The following is a 12,838-nucleotide window of genomic DNA, read 5'->3' on the forward strand; positions in this document are numbered from 1 at the left end:
CAATTCTCATGCCTCAGCCTCCTGAGTAGCTGGGACCACAGGCATGCAGCACCATGCCCGGCTAGTATTTTGTATTTTTAGTAGAGACGGGGTTTCGCCATGTCAGCCAGCCTGGGCTCGAACTCCTGACCTCAAGGGATCTGCCCACCTCGCCCACCAAAGTGCTGGGATTACAGGCGTGAACCAAGGCGTGAGCCACCGCGCCTGGCCTGGAAATTTTCTTTAGCTTCGTTTGGTGTGGTCAGCAGGTCAGCCAGCCAGGCTCCTCATTAGCACAGATTTCTGAACTCCAAGTTAAAAGAAATATATTGAGTCTCAAGCCAACGTTTCTGCATCCCTTATTCAGGATGGTGATCTTGATGCAGTGAGGGTTTCTCTTTGGTTTGGTCTGCAGGTCTCTGTGTCCCTGTGTCCTGAAGTTTGATGATAACTCAACAGAACTTGCCACGCTCATCGAATTCAACAAGAAGTTTCAGGTAAGCTGGGAAGGGTTCTAAGACTTCCCAGAACTGCTGTGTGATTTGATTCCTCTGTCTAGAGAACAAGTCAATGCTTCAGTAATTTTGACCCTGTGTGGGCGATGACCACTGACTAGTTTGCTGATTTTAAAACACCCTGAGACACAGGGTGTCTATTTGGTTTGTTTGAATTGCACCACAGAACCAAGTCCCTGAACACAGGGGTGGGGGCTGCTATTTGGTTTGTTTGAATTGCACCACAGAACCAAGTTCCTGAACACGAGCCACTGAATCTCAGTTCCTGGTCGTTACATGAAACGAACATTTCCACTTATCCATGGCAAACATGGATCATGGAAAGAAGTTTCAGAGTGGATCTATCCAGGTCCGAACCTTGACTCTGCTCACTGGTTGTGGAACATTAGACACATGGGCAATGAAACTTCTCTGAACTTCTAGCTCCTGGGTGGGAAACGGAGGCTGAAAGACCTCCCTGCCTTGAGGGTCTCCAGGGTTCAGCGAGATAAGGTGCATTCCCTCTGCCCTCCGCTCCGATAGAATGGATGTTCTTGGGGAGCACAAGGAGAAAGAAAGTCAGATCATCTCCATCTTGTGAGTTGTTCGTTTTAGTCCTTTCTCTAGCACATCTTTGACCAGAACAGCTGACTCCCTTAACGATCGAGTTTCTCCCCAACAAAAAATTTGTCCAGTCACTCAAAGAGGACAATGGTAGGCCTTTCTTCTAGACTAGGCTGCAAACAGCTGCCAGAGTGGATCCATCCTTCCAGGAGTCCATGGACTCCTTGGGGACAGCACCATTTCCCTGCAGACCATTTTGGGGGCAGCTATACCTGCCAGGTGTATCAGGGCTCAGGGAAATGAACCTGTATTTATTATCCTTTGTGCCTACTACCTAGCACTCGGGATGACTCCCCAGCTGGACTTCCTTTATTTTATTTTGTTTTATTATTTATTTATTTATTTATTTATAATGAGACAGGGTCTCACTTTGTCACCCAGCCTGGAGTGCAGTGGCACAATCTCGGCTCACTGCAGCCTTAAACTCCAAGCCTCAAGTGATCCTCCCGCCTCAGTCCTCCAAGTAGCTGGGACTACAGGTGTGTGCCACCACACCCAGCTACTTTTTGTATTTTTAGTAGAGATTGGGTTTCACTATATTGCCCAGGCTGGTCTTGGACTCCTGCACACAAGCAATCCACCTGCCTCAGCCTCCCAAAGTGCTGGGATTGCAGGCGTGAGCCACCGTGCCAAGCCATACTTGCTTCTGCTGTGAGCAGGCACCTGGGACTCTGGGGAGGAAGTCCCTGGCCCACATCAGAAGAGGGAAAACAGCGGAGGTTATGGCCATGAGAGCAACCCTGTTTCAACTGGGGTTATTGGGTGCATGCAACTAAAGTTCATGCAGTTTCTGGCTAATTTACACAGATTTATATTTACACAGAATCTCTGACAGAGCTAGACAGCTAGGGTCAGGAGCTAAGCCATCAGGAATCATGGAATCCTGGAATTCTAGGGGCCAAGCCATAAGGATCAAAATCAGGGCTGGGTGTGGTGATTCACGCCTATAATCCCAGCACTTTGGGAGACGGAGGCGGGTGGATCACTTGAGGTTAGGAGTTCAAGACCAGCCTGGCCAACATAGTGAAACCCTGCAAAAAACACCAAAATTAGCTGGATGTGGTGGCACATGCCTGTAGTCTCAGCTACTTGGGAGGCTGAGGTGGGAGGATCACTGGAGCCCAGGAGGCGGAGGTTGCAGTGAGCCAAGATTGTACCATTGCATTCCAACCTGGGTGATACAGTGAGACTGTTTCAAAAAAAAAAAAAAAATCAAAATCAGGGCCGGGCGCGGTGGCTCACGCCTATAATCCCAGCACTTTGGGAGGCCGAGGCGGGCGGATCAAGAGGTCAGGAGATCGAGACCATCCTGGCTAACACGGTGAAACCCCATCTCTACTAAAATTACAAAAAATAAGCCGGGCATGGTGGTGGGCGCCTATAGTCCCAGCTACTCGGGAGGCTGAGGCAGGAGAATGGTGTGAACCCAGACAAAGCAAGAGTCCGTCTCAAAAAAAAAAAAAAAAGAAAAAAAAGAATCAGGCCACAGACCTGGTCCAGGGAAGACATCACAAACTCCACTGTCACTGCTGCTTCTAGGAACTGGACGCAGCTGCCACCGTCAGCAGAATGGATGTTTTGCCATCCCTGACACAGGCAATGATTGGTGAAACCTAGTCACGTACCCACGCCCTGGCTGCAAGAGGGGTTGGGAAAGCAGGCATTGTCGTCTTTTTTAGCCTCCACAGTGGGAGGCAGGCTGCTCTCTATGCAGTGGGGTCTTCAGACTTGGAAGTGGGCTCAGATGCTGAGCAGCCGAAAAGCAGGAGAAAGATTCGCCAACATCGCGCTGCCGGCCTCTGCAGACAGGCCAGCTGTTCCCAGGCTGATCCTGGTCGCCACTGAGGCCCTGGTCTAGTGTTTTGGAGATGCCCACGTGTCAGCTGTGTGTGGCCATCACGCCCTCTCTCAGAATCATCTCACACCCTACTTCCCACAATAGCTGCGGCTCTCATCACTCTCCCTGGAGATGATCATTCCTATTAATAACCACAGTCACTCACTTGCCACTTGCCATGTGCCGGGGACTCTACACACTATTTCTTTCCACTGCCAAAAGGCATGTGGTTCCACCGTGAGCCCATCTGGCTATCCCCAGAGTAACCAGTAGCATCGGAAAGGACTTAAGAGATGGCCCAGGACTCAGCCAGCATCCTCCATCTACAAGGGGAAACAGAGAAAAGGAAAGCAGCGGGCTGGAAGTCACCCCGCTAGTTCGCAGCACCTCACTTCCTTCCCCTGTTCTGAGAGATGACCTTTTCTCCTTCCCTCGTGCCTTACTCAAGGCAGACACTGGCTTGGGAGGTCAGACATGAGACATTCCTGGCCTAGGAACTGACCCTGGGAAAAGACAGTGTGTGGTATCTTCTGAAGTGACACCATTCACATTCCCAGGTGTGTAACCCTGACTTCCCTCTCCAGCCAGAGTAATCCCGAGGTGGCAGAAACCCTGGTTAGCAGTGGAATGGCTGAGTCAGGCTAGAGTGGGAGCCGGAACTGGGGTAACAGGTTTTCCTAGAAGTGACCCCAAGCAGAAGCTGTGAGGGTTACACAGATCTGAGAGCCTCAAAGAAGCGCACACACACCATGCACAGGCAGTATAAATATACATTAAATTTTGATTCACCTTTGATTTTTCTGAACAAATGTAGGACAGAAATAAATTCTTAGGATTATTCAGAATGTCATTTAACCAAACACCACCCCTCAAGTCCTTAATCAGAATAGCTTTAAAAGGAGTCAAGCTGGCCAGGCACGGTGGCTCACACCTGTAATCCCAGCACTTTGGGAGCCCAAGGCGGGCGGATCACGAGGTCAGGAGTTTGAGACTAGCCTGGTCAGCATAGTGAAACCCCGTCTCTATTAAAAATACAAAAAGTTAGCCAGGCGTGGTGGCGGGCACTGTAATCCCAGCTACTCCGTAGGCTGAGGGGAATCGCTTGAAGCCGGGAGGTGGAGGTTGCAGTGAGCCGAGATCGCACCATTTCACTCCAGCCTGGGCGACAGAGTGAGACTCTGTCTCAAATAAATATATAAATAAATAAAGTCAAGCTGATAGACTTTTCTTACCTTTCCCTTTTCACAGACTAGCTCAAATATATGCAATCGCAGCAGAGTTTGGGGCCAGGGGCTGAGATAAAGGCTGATCTAAAATGTAAATGATCTAAAATGTAAAATCTCAGTTGAGATTTTGCGCCAGGCTGATTTCACTCAACAGTCAGATTCTGTTTAATTCTGTGTTGGAGAAAGAGATCGATCAAGGACTGAGCAGATGCAGAGAGGACTGCCTGACCTCTGTCCCCTTTTCCTCCTGCAGGAGAAGACCCACCAACTGATTGAGAGTGGGCGATATGACACAAGGGAAGATTTTACAGTAGTCGTGCAGCCATTCTTTGAAAACGTGGACTTGCCAAAGACCTCGGTAAAGAAAGCAAGCATCGTGGATAAAGAGAATCCACAGATAGTGTGTGACTGTTTCTGAGTGTCCTTTACATGATCCAGCGTGTCTATAACTGCCTCTCTTTTTCTGCCCGGTGACCAGGAAGGATTGCCTGACAACTCTTTCTTTGCGCCTGACTGTTTCCACTTCAGCAGCAAGTCTCACTCCCGTGCAGCCAGTGCCCTCTGGAACAATATGGTAAAGTGGCTGCAGTCGGAAAATGCATCCTCCCTCTGATAAGAAAAAGACTCCACAAAGCCTTTGGAGGACCTTGGAGGCCCATCGTGCAGGCCGTGTGATTCTGTGCACAGCAATGATAAACAAACCCCATCTCCTTCGTCCCTCCCTGCCTCCCGCACCCCTGACCTGCGTCCTGAGCTTTCCATTCTGACTGCCTCTTCCTCACTCCCCATCTGCCTGCTTCTTTGTTTAGCTGGAGCCTGTTGGCCAGAAGACGACACGTCATAAGTTTGAAAACGAGATCAATATCACATGTCCGAACCAGGTAGAGTGGAAAGCACGTCCTTCCAGGCTCCGGCTCCACTGGGCTTCTTGGTTCATTTCATCCTAGGCCCTCACCCTCACCCCAGCTCTGCCTGCCCACCCACCCCAAACGCCCCATCTGGTTGTGCTGAGAGGGATGACAACCCCCAGTGACCCAGAGGCCTGGGAGCGCTCACACATGTCTAGGCTGGAGACAACTCTTTGAGGCAGGCAAGATGAGCATGGCAGCCACATCTACCTGTCATTCTGAAAGCTGAGGGCAGCGGAGAACTTCAAGGGCAGATGGGGCGGAAGGATCCCTTGTTTTCATATAGCCCCTGCCTCCATGACAATATGGGTAGAGTGAGGAACCAAGATCTAGATCTCTAATTGGGTGGGGGCAGGGGAGTAAATTGGAAGCTGGAGCTAGGGAAGGAAAAGCAGGACAAGCCCCCCATTTTTACTCACAAGTTCTCAGAAAGATTCTTGGAGCTTTGCAGCAGCTGCCCTCACCCCCAAGAATCCCTCTGTATACCCAGAGGGCTCCTAGGCTGACACTGGGAACCAGTGCACAGGGCTTATGTGAGGCAGGACCAAAATCATCTGACTTTTCTTACCTGGGCAGGAAGGGGCCGTAGTCACTGCAGGGTGGGGTAGGCATGGAGTGGCAAGGGAGCCCGGGGAGTGGAGACAAGGGCTTTTTCCAGCAGAAAGAGGTGCATGGTTGCAAGAGGGCAGGGTGGAGAAAGGGAGGCAGCATAGCCATCCTCAGCCAGCCGCGCAGGAGGTGGAAGGAAGACAGGCGTGTTCCCGTGAAGCATGAATTGATGCTCATTCTTTATGCTGGGTTCAGGTTGCAGAGATGGCCCCCTGCATCTTGGGAGGGAGTCAGCCTGGTAGAGGCCGGGCTTGGGACACAGGGCAGGGAGGCTGCAGCTGTTTGTGCCAGGCCGACACTTGTTGAGTGCTGGCAGGCAGAGAAGCGAGCAGAATTTGCTGCCGTTGCTCATCCCCGTCTCCTCACAGGTCCAGCCATTTCTGAGGACCTACAAGAACAGTGTGCAGGTACCTGCCTCTTGCCTCCCCTTAACTCACCAGGCAATGGGATGGGCAACCCCTGGGCTGGGTCAGGCCCAACAGGACAGGGTGGGAAAGTGGGCAAGAATTCTAGATGGGCATGAAGGCCACACCTGACCTTCAGATGGGGTAGTGGGCAGTGTAAATGCCGTGGATAACAGCTGGAAGGCATCCAGCCAACCCAATCCCAGCTGCAGTGAGATGTAAGTGAAGAGAAATCCCCTCCTTGTAGAGCTGGTGCAGGAGCAGTAGCTGCTATGGGGTGGGGTCATTTGTGGCTGCCTTGATTCTTGCATTGGACAGTGGAGGGGTCTGAACTAGATGAGTGGACCTCGACCTGTGGCCGATACTCAAAATCACCTAGGGTGCCTTCTTCAAAAGCCCTTTTGAGGCCCCTCCCCAGGAGTAGGACCCAGGAATTTGTATTTTTCAGAGCTCTTGGGATACATCTGATAGCCAGTTTTTCTGGTCCCTTTCAACCCTGACATTCTGGGATTTGTTCTGTGCCCTTAGGGTCATGGGACCTGGCTGCCATGCAGGGACAGAGCCCCTTCTGCCTCGCCCCCTACCTCAGGTAAGCCCCCTATGGCACAGCAGGACCCAGGGCCCCTCCACAGGGGCTTCTATGCCAGTGAGTCCTCTGAACTGACTTTCACACTCACTAAACGGCAGAGCGATGGCCAGTGCTTGCTGTCTGCCTGGGCGGTCACCTGGGACGAGTCCCTGTTTTGCACCACTCTGGCTGGTGGTGACACTATGCCCAGCAGGCACCAAGGCACCTAGGACCAGGAGCTGTCTCCTGCCCACCTGCACCTCTTAGAGGGAGCACAAGCGGAGGAGCCCTGTGAGCACACCCTTGGTGCCTCAGCACAGAGGTGGGCCTGAGTCCCAAGAGGAAGGTGGCTCTGTGGCCCCAGGCTCTGCAATCACTGCTGCCTGCAGTAGGGCCTGGAAGATTCCCTGGGCTCTTCAGAAGAGATGTGGGGGCAGAAAAAGGCCCGACATGACTATTCTCAGACTCTCGGTGGAAATTCAGAACCCACCTCTAAACGGGCTGCACGTCAGGTCCTGCACCTCGTCATGTGTGGTTTGATGCCCGTCTAGTTGTGCACTCAGGCCATGGCTGGCATCTCCCATGACCACTGGCACTAAAATGGGCTCCTACTCTGCCCTGCCCTCCCTCCCACCTTTCTCTTCTTTCTTCCCTCCTTCCTTTTCCCTTTGCCTCTCCTCCCTTTCCCCAGTTTTCTTCTTCTCCCTCCTTCTCCCTCTCTGCACCTCTCTTTCCCTCTCTGCACCTTGCACACAAGGTCCAGGATCAGTTGTGTCTTATGGGAAAACTGTCCTCACATAACTTTGCCTCCGTGGCAGTCTGCACGCCCAGCCCTGCACGGCCCTGTGCTCATGCAGATTGCGTTTCGGATCTTGCTTGAAGCCAGAGGCACTAGAGTCTGACTGCAGCCTCCCTCCTATAGCCCTAAGTGTGTCTGCTTGTCTTTCCAGTGCATGCTCTGAGACCTGCAGACATCCAAGTTGTGGCTGCTCTGGGGGATTCTTTGACCGTAAGGACTCTTGGGCCCTGGGTGGTTTGGGAATAACTAGGTCAGCTCCAGATCCCAGTCCCCTTAACTTAAGGGCCTGCATGCCTGTCCTCTGCCTAGTCTTGCCCCTCTACCTGGCTCTGTCAATCCAAGAGCGTGCCAATGATTCGATTTGCGGCCGCTTTCTCAAACAGATATGCAGAGGACATCTTTTTCCAGAGTGAACTGAATTGTCTCAGAGGGCAGAGATTTTGAACACCCAATAACACTTTTTTTAATATATGTAAAAATATGTCATTTTGACTCAAAATTCTCCTAAACCTCCCTGTGCGGGTGCTCTTTTTCCTTTGGATTACGCTTTATAATCAGCTGAGATCCTCACATCTGTTTCTTCTTTCCATCTGCATGGAAAGCAGCAAGGACTCCTTAGTTGTGGATAAAGCTCTGCTCCTAACTTCCAAGAAATGGGGCTATTTTACTATCCCAGATCATCACTTTCCAGCAGCATGTCCAAAGCCTTGAGGATACCTTACAGAATGCCCCAGAGGGAAAGAGGAGAAACGTGAGACTTAGGAGAAATCTGTCCACTGCAGTTGCTTAAGCCAATGAGCTCTCTCTTCATGCTCATAAAGAACTTAGGGGCGGCCGGGCGCGGTGGTCACACCTGTAATCCCAGCACTTTGGGAGGCCGAGGCGGGTGGATCAAGAGGTCAGGAGATCGACACCATCCTGGCTAACACGGTGAAACCCCCATCTCTACTAAAAATATAAAAAATTAGCCGGGCGTGGTGGCGGGCACCTATAGTCCCAGCTACTCAGGAGGCTGAGGCAGGAGAATGGTGTGAACCCGGGAGGCAGGGCTTGCAGTGAGCCAAGGTCATGCCACTGCATTCCAGCCTGGGTGACAGAGCAAGACTCCATCTCAAAAAAAAAAAAAAAAAAAAATTTACGGGCATAACGCTGGGAACAATATTATTAACACTCTCACATTTGTAAAGCACTTGAGAGTTTTCAAAGCGGTTTTTACAACTGTAATCCAGTTTGGTCCCCAAAACACTCCCTGTGAGATGAGCAGGGTATGTCCTCAGCTCAGCAAGGAGGCAGCTGAGAGTTGGAGAAGGCACACAGCTGGAGAGGAGGATGGCAGACTTAGAGCCGGGGGCTCCTGGTCCCGTGTCTGCTCCTGCCACCACGAGTGCATTGGGAACCCCCTCTTTGGAAGCCCTGCACATTCATGGCCTCCCTGTTCTCTGACTTGCTAATTTTCCTGTGGACTCTGGTATATTTTCAAAGGCTGGCAATGGAATTGGCTCCAAACCAGACGACCTCCCCGATGTCACCACACAGTATCGGGGACTGTCATACAGGTAATGTTAACCTTTGGCCTCTCCTGGAGCTCCCCCTACAACAGAGATTGGGTGTGGCTTTGTCTCCTGTAAATATGTAAATCCCGGAGGTCTAAGACTTGGTCTGGAAGGGGCTTTCAGGAAGAAAAAGCGATATATTTCTGCAAAATGTGAACATTTGGTGAGTGGAGAGGGTATTTTACTGTTGATAATCTTTTTTTTTTGATTGTGCAGAGAAAGTAAACCAGGGTTCTTATCAGACTCCTGGGTCAGCAAATCCAACAGGAAATGCACCAGAAAAGCACCAAATCCCTGAATCTTCACCTCCCTGCTTGCATGTATACGTGTACACGTGGTGTTCCTGCGTCTCTGTTTACTGTCTTTATGTGTTTATTCATGTTGTAGTCACACGACTGCCTTTACATATATGTACACATCTGCACAGAAAACCTCTGAAACCCACTGCACACTTCAAGAGGGCATAAACAAGACACAATCACTATCAGCCATGTCTTGAAAGATTAGCAATTCGACAAGAGGAAAGGGTGAGAAAGGGCATCCCGAACACAGAAGTGGAGAAGCTCAGGGTGTGTCAGGCGAGCGGTTGCGTGTAGATATTCTCAAGTTTCTTTCTTTCCTAATAAAGTTCTCGTTCCTGTAGGCTTCAAAGTAAGTGGCTAGTAGCTCAGAATTTACCTGGGAAAACAACTAGAATGAAGCTGGCCACAAGGGGGCAGCGTGCTCTTGAGCGGCGGAGCCAGGAGAACACCTTTGCTACCGCCTCCCTTTTCTTCTGAGTCAATCTGCTTCCTGGGGAAGTGACAGGGAGCAGGGAGGGGGTGATCAGGACTGTGACGGTTCTCTGGCCAGACCTGACCAGAGTCCCAGAGAGTGTGGGTTTCCAGGGTGGGAGGGAGGCGCCATCACTCAGCCTGTACCACCCGCAATGAGGACCTAGGGTGTCCTTAGCTTGAGGATATCAGCCCCTCAAGAACAGAGGTCAGTGCCTTCCTGTGCCAAGGTCCCTGTGTTTCCACAAGTCCTTGGTCGGGTACCTGGTCCTAACAGGCTGCCACGGAACAAATCAGAGCCTCACTGACTCACCACTCTGCTCCTAATGAGGCTACGAGAAAAAAAAAAACAGAGGAGAGAAAGCAGAGCTTATTACAATCAAGAAAGAGCATGAGGTTGTGGCAGGCTGCCCTTGGTCTCAGCTAAAGAAGGCAATGACCTCATACATGGGGAAAAAAAGGCATGGGAAAAAAAAAATCAAAGTAGACAAACTACATTGCAGGTGATAGATACGCGACGTGCACCTAGTGGGGCAACCTGGGTAAGTTGAGGTGATGTGCCCAACTTTACAAACAGATTGACCAGCCGGGCTCGTGGGATTCAGATATGAACCAGCAATCCTCTACTAAAAGTTTCTCTCTGCGGCAATGGGAAAATTCAGTCATTGCTCTGTTTCTTCCTGCAAGTGAAGTCCATTACAGCCTAATGTCTCAGTCTTCTAGTTCTAGCTCTAAGGCCTCAGGTTCAATGGCTGCTGTCCCTTTAAACCTTCATTTGTCCTAAATGTTTCAAATAGCTTCCCCCAAATGCACGTGTGTTAAAGATGGAAGCTCTAGGTCAGGGTCTAAGAGACAACTTGACACTTGATAGAATATGTAGACTACTGTGTCTCAAAGTGTGTTCCATGGAACATTAACTCCAGACCTATTCCTGGAGAAGAGAAAATCCCTTGTATTTGAGGGGGAAACATTACTATAGCCTTCCTCTGGGGAATTCATGTGCATATTAGTATATTAAAGGCTCTGAGAAGGCCTGCAATGCAGAAATCTATTTAAGTTTTATCTGTTTAATCCAATGTTTCCCTTAATTCTGGAACATTTTCTTTGTTCATAACACCTGTTAACATCTCCTGAAAGTGTTCATGTAGTAGACTCATCTGAGAAAAGCAATTTTTGAGCCATTAAAGCTTCTAGATTGGAAAAACTAGGCAATTAATGGTACTACATCAGTTAAGAATGCAATTTGAGCCTCTTCCCCCTAGGAAACAAAGTGAAAAGAGTGGATCTCGTGGGGAGTGGGTGGCTGTGAACAGGACCTGCAGAAGAGGCTTGGCTATGAATATTTCCAAGGTCCCTTGACCTGTGAGATTCTATAGTGAATGGTTCCAGCTTTGGCCAGTTTAACAATGTGGCGGGCCCAGAGGTCTTGAGAGCATTGCCTTTTCTTCCACTGAAATAAGTTTGCTTGTTTGGGATCATCCAAAGGACCAAAATAAAATTTACCAAAAAAAATGCCTTTGTTTTATTAACTAGGGGTTCAATCTCACATGACTGAAACTCCTTCAACAAATGTTATTGAGCATCTACTCTATTTTTCTGTACACATTAGGTGACAACAGTGTAGAGCCCAGCCATTGAGCTCATAGTGTAACATAAATGATATTCATCTGAAGGGTCTAAGGTGGACTAGCTGTTTGATATGGGTCTATTTCCTTTCACGTTTCACACAGTTCTGATCAAAATGAGAGTTTGAATATTTTTGTGCTTTTGTGTTTATTTATCATAATTGTTTTCTTCTCCTGGAAGTTTTCACTTTAAAATGAAGTCAGGGAGAGATTTTCATAGACTGTTAGTCTTGATCAGCCACCATACTTGTTTTAAAACGAGGATACCTTTAAACAAGAAATTACAGTAGGAAGTACTTGATACGTTTGTGTTTGCATGTCTATGTTTATATCTTTATTGGAGGAAAAAAGGAGGCAGAATTAAAACACAGTGATTGGCGGAGGTATATAGACTTATAATTTCTTTTCAAATGTAAAATATTCTCATTGGGTGCCTTTAGTCCAGAGAAAGAAGGATCAGAAAGCAACAGCTTCATGCAGAGCTGGAAAAGAATCAGATGCTCAAACAAATGCCCATCCACTGAGCAAGTTAGGCTCAGACATCTAATGGAAAGGTGGGGAGCAAGAACTGAGTGAAGGAGAAGGGCAAGGTTTATGGCATCTGCCTTCTCTCTACCACCTGAATTGCTTGCAGAGCCTCTGACTTAAGTCCTTGACCACTCTGGCATGCAACAGTCCACTTCATTCCAAGCATTCCATGAATGAAGAACAACTATGACTCATGGCCTGTCCCTTAGAAGTCTCTGCTGCTAGGCTGGAAGCTAAGGCCATGTTCTTAAAATCCATTGGCCTGGAATAACATGCTGGGATTCGAAAAAGAGACAAGAAAAAGAACAGTAAATACCATATATATGAATATCAGATTTTGTTAAAATAGAAGTACTACTTCTGTGTGTCATACTCAATTTATTCATAAATGCATAAAAGGAAATAGGGTGTACCTTGAAGTTAGATTAAATGAATATTAGATGGGGCATTGAAAGGTAGTGAGCGGCCACTCTTCTGAACCTTCCATTGGAATTTACCTGACTACTGAGCAGAGAAGAGCTTTATCTATTTTGCAAAGGCTTCCAGCTCAAGTTGGGTTTCAGTGACCTTTAGCAAGTTAACCCGTGTGCACCTTATTTTCTTACTCTGTAAAATGGACATAGTCACATCTACATCATTGGCTTGTTGGGAGATGTGAAATAACAGAATCTAGTGCATGTCTGGGCACGTAGTATATACTCAGCTAAGCATTCTCCCCCCGGATTTGGTAAGGAAACAGCTCTCTCATCTTCAAATCCTGGGTTCGGTAGGGAACCAATATATTAGGGAATTCAAAATTTTCTTAGAATTCCTCAAACACAAAGAGATGGGTCTGGCCCGTCTCAAAGGTGCTGGTGGGCACTAAGAAGGGTGGGGGCTGCGCTTCTGTCAAGTTTCTAGATTGATTCAAC

General features: G+C 48.9%; 1 protein-coding gene across 1 annotated transcript in view; it reads left to right on the forward strand.

Annotated features, from left to right (window-relative positions):
• PLB1 (phospholipase B1) overlaps positions 1-12,838 on the forward strand; it is a 169,595-nt gene that overhangs the window by 111,285 nt on the left and 45,472 nt on the right. Inside the window, exons 28-35 of the mRNA XM_007971076.3 lie at positions 395-476; positions 4,414-4,518; positions 4,639-4,734; positions 4,970-5,041; positions 6,046-6,084; positions 6,610-6,670; positions 7,600-7,658; positions 8,931-9,004. Of these exons, the coding sequence (XP_007969267.3) occupies positions 395-476; positions 4,414-4,518; positions 4,639-4,734; positions 4,970-5,041; positions 6,046-6,084; positions 6,610-6,670; positions 7,600-7,658; positions 8,931-9,004 (588 nt within the window). The remainder of the gene's footprint in view (positions 1-394; positions 477-4,413; positions 4,519-4,638; positions 4,735-4,969; positions 5,042-6,045; positions 6,085-6,609; positions 6,671-7,599; positions 7,659-8,930; positions 9,005-12,838) is intronic.

This window comes from Chlorocebus sabaeus, chromosome 14 (assembly GCF_047675955.1).
Source record: "Chlorocebus sabaeus isolate Y175 chromosome 14, mChlSab1.0.hap1, whole genome shotgun sequence".
NCBI classification, from domain to species: Eukaryota; Metazoa; Chordata; class Mammalia; order Primates; family Cercopithecidae; genus Chlorocebus; species Chlorocebus sabaeus.